This window comes from Suncus etruscus, chromosome 2 (genome assembly GCF_024139225.1).
Source record: "Suncus etruscus isolate mSunEtr1 chromosome 2, mSunEtr1.pri.cur, whole genome shotgun sequence".
Classification (NCBI taxonomy): domain Eukaryota; kingdom Metazoa; phylum Chordata; class Mammalia; order Eulipotyphla; family Soricidae; genus Suncus; species Suncus etruscus.
Genome location: NC_064849.1, coordinates 102,282,582 through 102,290,586, shown reverse-complemented (window position 1 = coordinate 102,290,586; position 8,005 = coordinate 102,282,582). Strand labels below are relative to the sequence as shown.

The following is an 8,005-nucleotide window of genomic DNA, read 5'->3' as shown; positions in this document are numbered from 1 at the left end:
AGAATAGATGGGATAAAATCTGAATAGCAAAGGACTGGTTAAAAATTGATACAATTGTAAGAGTCTGGGAGACTTTCTAATAATAGCTTTTTACTTCTTTAAATTGTTGAAGTATGGAAGATAAACAAGTTTTAAGATCCTACACAGACTTCTTCAAAGTTTTGCCATTTCTGCCTTAGATTGTACTAGAATAATTTACACCAAGACGCATTTGGTGTTATTATTGTTACCAGGAATGCCACGCAACATTAAAGAAAAAAGTATTCTGTATTGCATCCTTGAATTCAAGTGCAGTAACAGGAATAGGAATTTCCAATTTCAGACCTAGTAAGGAAAGGATGTGAAATAGTAAAATAAATAAGTGTTCCCTCCCCACCCTGTCCCCTACTTTTTCCTGATGGTGCTAGTCTGTTTTTGAGTTTTACTTACTTTATAATTGATATGTTTAATTATAGGACATTTAGAAGGTCCAGACAAACTAGAACAAAAACCATATGTATAATTCCACCGCTGGGGGAGGGAAATTACTCAGTAGTCAGATGTGAATCTTTTTTTTCTTGTGTACGTACTTTTCTATACATTTTTTATGCTTTTTTAATTTGCCATGTTTTTCAAAGATTTATAAAAATGGGAGTTTTGTAATCTCGTGTTAGATTTAATTTCGTGGGCATTATTTTCTATAAATGCAGTATCTTTACATAGTCGTTTAAGATTTATAATAAAATATTGCTATTTTAATAATTTACGTAATCCCTGTTTTTGGTCATTTTAAGTGTTTCCAAATGTTCAGTCGTATTAGCAACGGCAGAGTACTTTCAATGTGATTTAAAGCATTCGAATAAAGAAGGAATTCAGGGCATTTCCTCATGCAACAGATCACTTATTTGCACTGGACACAGCATTGAACTGGGAGCTGGGAAAAAGACAGGTGGTTGAAGTAGGATCCCCGATGCTGTTCTTGTCTGATGGACTGACTAGAAGGACAAGTTGAGACATTGGAGGAACAAAATAATCACGTTTCCCTTTCATCTCTAGTTAAGAGAAAGCTGTGGGTCAGGAGTCAGGTGTTTGTGTATGTTCTATTATTAATAACTGAATATAGTAAGTTGTGGGTCAGGAGCAGGTTGGTGTGTGCATTATGCAAACAAGTGGCGAAAGCAGTTTATAGAAGGGGGAAACTCCAGTTAGTAATTGTTTGGTGCATGCATTAAAAAAAAAAAGACTGATCCAAGACATCAACACTGTCGATAGTTCTGGGAGAAAACAAAGACCCGATCATTCGGACCCAAAGTTCTCAATAGGGAGGAAAAAAAAAACCTTTTTGGGGTCTCCCCTTCTAGCTAGCTCCCGCGGGCTCGGGCCCAATCCCTGAACCCACGGCGTGCCGCCGGGAAGACCACCGGGCACTAGAGCTAACTAATCCTTGCCTGGCGCTCAGAGCCAAAACAAAACAAAAACAACAACAACAACAAAACCCTAGAACTTGCAACCCAACAAGCCAGCTAAAGAAAGCAGCACCCCCTCCTCCCCTCCCGGGTCCCAGCATTAGCTGTGAAGCCCAAATGCAGGCAGGGATTGACTGCCTGATTCAAGCCTGGGTGCAGACCAAACTTTGTTCTGCAGTTCGCAAGGCTGGAGCAGAGCGATTTCAGGGAAGAGAAAAAAAAAAAAAAAAAAAGATGTGCAAAATTCCCTCGCGAGCCTTATTTTCATCCGTGTGCATCCTTGAGATCCCAAGGGACTCTTAAAAAAAAAAAAGCCCACCCAAGAGCCGGGCAGGACCGAAGGCGTGAGTCAGCAGGTGGTCGGTCGGCCGATCAGCCAGTCAGTCCCTCGGCCGCATCCCCGGGGCCCGCCTGGAAGCAAGCCGGCTCGTGCTCGGGCTGGGATTGCGCCGGCCGCTGCCGCTGCCGCCGCTCGCATCCCCGGGCTGCCCCGGGTGGGCTCGGGGAGGGAGGCCCCTCCCGCCAGACGCGCTGAGCTCCGCGCCGCGCCGGCCGTGCCCGAGGGGCGGGGGTGAGATGCGCGCGGAGGGGAGGGGAGGCGAGGCGAGGGGAGGGCAAGGCGAGGCGAGGCGAGGCGCGGCGGGGAGGGACGGGAGGGGAGGGGAGGGGAAGGGGTTCTCGCGCGATCGGGCGAGGTTTCCGGTGTTGTGACTGAAACCCGTCAATATGGCGGCGATCGGCCGCGGCCGCTCGCTCAAGAACCTCCGGATCCGAGGTAAAAGTCCGCCGGCGGCGGCAGCAGCCCCCGAAGCTGGAGCCGAAGCCCGCGGCCTCCGGGGGCGTCCTGCAGCCCTGGGGGGGGGGGTTTACGCTTTCCCTTCCCCACTCTCCCCGCTCGGTTCCTGGGGGTGTTTGGGGTGGGGGGGGCGGCCGCGAGCCTTCCCGGGGCTCGCTGGGACTCCGTCCTTCCCTCCCGCTAACGGGGCTCCGTGTCTGTGTCGCGCAGGGCGGAATGACAGCGGGGAGGAGAACGTGCCGCTGGACCTGACTCGAGGTAAGGAGAAGGGGCCGGCGCGGAGGAGCCGGGGCGAGCTGCTACAGACACACACTAGGGGCGGGTCCCGCTCGAACCCGGGCCCAGCCCGCGGCGCCTCGAGCTCTGCGACCTCGGGGGACCGCGCGTGCCCACCCCCGTGGCCGGCCTGCAGTGGGGTGCAGCCGATCCCCGAGGAGACAGACGCCGGGAGGATGTCGCGGGGCGACCACATCCTCCGGCCGGGCTCGTCCTCGCTCGGCCTCGTGCTGCTTCCTTCCGTCCCCCCAGCCCCGGGGACGCTCTCTCCTTCCCCCCTGATCCCCCTCAAGGCGTGGCTCAAATCGGGGTGCAGGGAAGCCTCCCCCCGCTCGGCGCCCCCTTCCACCCCGCAGTCCCGAAGAATCCGGCCCCCCACCGCACCCCATCCCCGAGTTGGCCAACACCGCCCCCTTCCCTTGCTGGGCCCCGGCGACGGCGGCTCATTGTTTACCTCCCGCAGTGGCGTGCAGGGGGGTTTGTTTACGCCGCGGAAACGGGGTGCGTGAATTGCTTAGCTGAGCTGAGCTTAGCTTTGCTCGGCGGGGCTGATTGGACTTCGGGCTCCCTCCATCCTCTTCTCAAGCTCTCCCGGCCCAAGTTGGTTCTAGCGCTGAGCCCGCTGCCTGCTGGCTGGCTCGGGCCCCCCCCCCCCCAGTTGCCTGCCCTTTGGGAGCTGGAGCTAGAAGACGCAGCAGTTGTTAAACGCGGGTGTTTTGTTTTGCTTTTTGGCGTGTGTGTTTTATTTCCTCCCCTCACCCCCTTTCTCCGCGCGTAAACAGGATCCGCTCCGCCGATTCCTTATCAAGTCGTCTTAAGCACCCGGGTTGTTTGTGGTAGCTCCGCAGCATGCACTTGGTTCTGGACACAATCCGTTTTTTTTTTTTTTTTTCCTTTTTCGAGCGTTGCCCAATGGCGCTAGGAAGTTGCAAAGGGAAAAACAGAAAAAGTCGTAAAACATGACTGTGTACAATGTTCAAAACAAATCCGCCTAGGTGGGACCAGACGGATCATCCGCCTCGCCTAGCCTCTCCTCGCCTCTGGTCTTCTTTCTCTGCCACAGTGGTTCCCATTGTTGAGACGCTTTGTGGTGGAAGCCGCGTGCCTTCTCTTCCTTGTTTTTATTTTTCCCATCCTGCTGTTACGACGTCCTTTGTGAAAAGAAAGGTTCTTTTTTTAAATTTTTTATTTGGTTTCGTTTTATTCGTCAAGAGTGCATTTTTTTTTTTTGGTGGGAACATTTTATGCTGAAAGTTCAGGGACTTAGTTTTTGTGGAAGAGTTCTAAAATATCTAATACTACTTGATAGATGTGGGACCTAATGCACCTAACTGATCTCTAATGCACTAAACGCACTACATTCCCCCTCCCTCAGCAATTTAGGTGGGACTGTTACCTGTAGGAAGAATTCCATATCTGGTATCATGGCTTGGAAACGTGTTAATATATAGCACACGCGAGACAATTTATAACATACATGTGGAAGGGACTGGAGAAATGGTACGGCGGGTAGGACACATACCCTCACCCTGTGGGCCCCCGGTTCCATCCCCTCACAGCCTATTATCCCTGTTATCCCCTGAGCATTGTCAGAATGATCCCTAAATACAGAGCCGGGAGGAATCCCCAGAGCACCAACTTGAGAAAAGTTTTTCTGATCAATGTTCTTCTCAATGGGCTCAAATTTAGCAAATGTGACATGCTGCTTATTAGTGATTTAATTTCTATATAAGCACATGGTTTAGTCTAAAGTGTAACATATTCATGAGATCTTGTCTAGTTTGTGCACGGAAAACCGATTTAATGGAAATAAGTTATAATTGTGTATCATTTGCTGATCAATGTATAGCTATATATATATATATATTTTTTTTTTTTTTTTGGTTTTTCGGGCCACACCCTTTTGATGCTCAGGGGTTACTTCTGGCTAAGCGCTCAGAAATTGCCCCAGGCTTGGGGGGACCATATGGGACACGGGGGGGGGGGGGGGATTGAACCACGGTCCTTCCTTGGCTAGCTCTTGCAAGGCAGAGACACCTTACCTCTAGCACCACCTCACCTGCCCCAGCTATATATAATTTTATATATGTAATTTTTTGTTTGCTATCTGGTTGTAAAGAACTTATGTACAAGTGTAATACTTTTGTTTACAAAATTTTACATTGTATGCTTACTATTTTAAATGCTATAATTTTCTGAACATTTAGTAGATTCCTTTGGCCATGAACATTTCTTGGGTTAATACTGAAAATGGAGTAAAACTATTTCTGCTTTCCCTAATATTTTAGCCCAAACTGCTTTTCATTTTGTACTAAAATGCACACATCCTGTTGAATTGATTTCAAAGAGTGAGGGGCAATGTGAGGTTCCTGAATTCTAAGTAAGTTTAGAATTTAAAAAAAAGGGGAAAAGTTATGTTCATTATATAGTGATGTTGTTTAAGAAACTGGTGTTCTGGGGCCGGAGAGATAGCATGGAGGTAAGGCGTTTGCCTTTCATGCAGGAGGTCATCGGTTCGAATCCCGGCGCCCCATATGGTCCCCTGTGCCTGCCAGGAGCAATTTCTGAGCCTGGAGCCAGGAATAACCCCTGAGCACTGCCAGGTGTGACCCAAAAACCAAAAAAAAAAAAAAAAAAAAAGAAACTGGTGTTCTGAATAAACATCATTGATAAAAGGTTTGTGGATCTGACATGAAAGTTCATAAAGAATTAAATTTAAGAATAATTTGAAAACTATTGACTGGAAAAGTTTCTGGGAAGGGTAGCTGATTGTGGTTTGAATTACATTAAGTTTTAGATAAAATTTGGATAGAAAACTTTTTTTGGGGGGTCACAGCCAGCAGTGCTCAGGGATTACTCCTGGCTCTAGGCTTAGAAATCGCTCCTGGCAGGCACAGGGGACCATATGGAATGCTGGGATTCGAACCACAGTCCTGCATGGAAGACAAAAGCCTTCCCTCTATGCTATCTCTCCGGCCTCAGCGAATATATTTTTAATACTAAGTGTTTGCACTCATTCTAAGTGTCTCTGTGTAACCTTTAAGAAATTTATTGTGTAGCTGTCTACTCATTATGAATACAGGTCATGGTCATTGTAATTCCTGCAGGAGCCATTACTGTATGGGGAAAAGAGTAGAGCCAGTTAGTTTTGGATTATAATCTCAGCTGTGATCCTTAGTGGGTAATTTGGAGCTAGTTATTTGACCTCGCTTAACTCTTAGTTTCTTCATCTCTAAAAGAAGAGATAAACTTCAAAGGGTTATTAAGACGTGAGAAGTAAATAAACTAGTGCATAATTAAAGTACTCAGCACAGGATCTGATACTAGTTGAGTGATGTTAACTAAAGTCAGTTTTAACTACATTGAGAAGTCAGAATTTATAATACGTTAGAATAGCCCAAATAATTATGTTTATAAACTTGAGGCTTCCATTTTATGGAGATTTACTATTATTGAATATTGTCTGTCTATAGTAAAATTTTGAGTATAATAACTATAAAGTATAAACTGTGAAATTGCCAGTACATTAACTCTAATCAAAGAATCTTTTTGTTTTAAAGACCGTTAGAAGTGTTCATGATCGCTTCTCGGCCTTTTGGCTAAGATCAAGTGTAGAAGTGTTCATGAAAGCTAGCCTTACAAGCTTCTTGAGGATGTGCAGCCTTTCAAGTTTCTTTGGTCTTGGTACAGGTTTTTGTCTATTTGTTTTTGAGCCCTAACTGATGGAGCCTCTGGCATTGCTGGCTTTGCTTAGGGTACTTTATGCTTTGTTGGTTGTATATGGCCTGGTTAGTGTCTTAACCCCTATACAAAAGTCTTGTAGTACTGGTTGTAGTGCCCTGGTTTATAATGTGCTTCAATTAGAAGCTGCTGATTTTGAACTAGTTTCGAAACTTCATACTAGAAATCAACAATGAGCTATTGGTGATGATACTTTCAGATTTAGGCAGTTGCTGTACTTAACTTGTGAAACCTATTGATAATACGCTGTTGATATCACTATAGTTTTTGCATAGTAGAACCTATTTTGAAATCAAAATGCTTCCTGAAGCCACTTAGACTGCGTGATAGTGGAAGTATTTGGTGTATTTTTTTTATTAGTCCAATGGGGCATTTTTTTTCTTATTCTGAACAACTTTATGAAAAGACAGATTATTTGCATGTAAGCTCTTATAGTATAATTTGTTGGTCACAATGAATTTTCACTTGTCCAGTACAACCAATTTAGCCTTTGTTGTTGTTGTTGTTTTGTTTTGTTTTTTTTTTTTGGGGGGGGGGTCACACCCGGCTGCGCTCAGGGTCACTCCTGGCTCCGGCTGCGCTCAGGGTCACTCCTGGCTCTGTGCTCAGAAATCGCTCCTGGCAGGCTCAGGGGCCCATATGGGATGCCAGGATTCGAACCACCGACCTTCTGCATGAAAGGCAAATGCCTTACCTTCATGCTATCTCTCTGGCCCCACAATTTAGTTTTTTACATCAGTCAGTATAATTATTAGGTTATAATTCATTTTAAAGGTTTTTTTTTTTTTTTTTGTTTTTTGGTTTTTGGGTCACACCTGGCCGTGCTCAGTGATTACTCCTGACTCTTGCTCAGAAATCACCCCTGGCTGGCTTGGGGGTACCATATGGGATGCTGGGATTCAAACCACCTTCTATTCTGGATCTGCTGCTTGTAAGGCAAACACTCTACCACTGTGCTATCTGGCCCCTAAAACAGTTGTTTTTTTTTTTTTTTAAACCCAGCTCTTCTTCCTGTTTATAATCAAAGGTTGACTGTCTTTTTGTGTGTGTATGTGAATGTCCCGCTCATTGGTGCTCCAAGGGTACTCCAGGCTCAGTGCTCAGGGATCACTCTTGGAGCATCAGGAGGACCATATGGGATGGTGGGAATTGAACCTGGCTCAGTCACATGCAAGGTATTTAGAAAGGAAAGAAGGTTATTTGTTCTTTGGGGCTACAATCAGCAGTATTCACGATTTATTTCTGGCTAGATGCTATGGGATTGTTTTTGGTGGTTTTTGGAGGACCATATGTGATGCTGGATATTCAAACTTGGGTCAGCCAACATGCAAGGCAAGTGCCTTCCTGTCCTCTCTTTCCAGCCTTGGGGAAGAGTTATTTAAGTGATACCGATTTGAACACTTTGTTTTCTGTAATTTTTTTTTTTTTAGTTTAGAGAGATTGCTCATGTTATTTAATCACTTTACTTCAGGTCTACCAAAGAATAACAACAAAATGACTAAAAACCCATATACTAGGTGCCGGAGAAATGAAAATGAGGAAGATATTATTCCCTTTTTAGGATTTTACTGGAATAAAAATAATATTTTGCAATATGGAACAGCTAATTAAGTAATCAGGGTGACAAGGAACAAAAGTAGCCTAGAGGAGATAATGAATAACTGCCTGGTGGGTATGTAGAATATCACAGAGCTTCATAGACTATTTGACTATGAAATTAAAATAGAGGTGAACATAGTAGAAGGAA

At 45.4% G+C, this 8,005-nt stretch overlaps 1 protein-coding gene and 1 non-coding gene across 2 annotated transcripts in view; both read left to right on the top strand.

Annotated features, from left to right (window-relative positions):
* The first annotated feature begins 2,162 nt into the window (after positions 1 to 2,162).
* The window catches only part of RICTOR (RPTOR independent companion of MTOR complex 2), a 131,395-nt gene continuing 125,552 nt past the window's right edge, over positions 2,163 to 8,005 (top strand). Inside the window, exons 1-2 of the mRNA XM_049767670.1 lie at positions 2,163 to 2,220; positions 2,452 to 2,499. Of these exons, the coding sequence (XP_049623627.1) occupies positions 2,172 to 2,220; positions 2,452 to 2,499 (97 nt within the window). The 5' untranslated portion in view covers positions 2,163 to 2,171. The remainder of the gene's footprint in view (positions 2,221 to 2,451; positions 2,500 to 8,005) is intronic.
* LOC126002941 (U2 spliceosomal RNA) lies at positions 6,097 to 6,279 on the top strand. Its single transcript, XR_007493521.1, has one exon. It is a non-coding gene; the product is annotated as a U2 spliceosomal RNA (small nuclear RNA).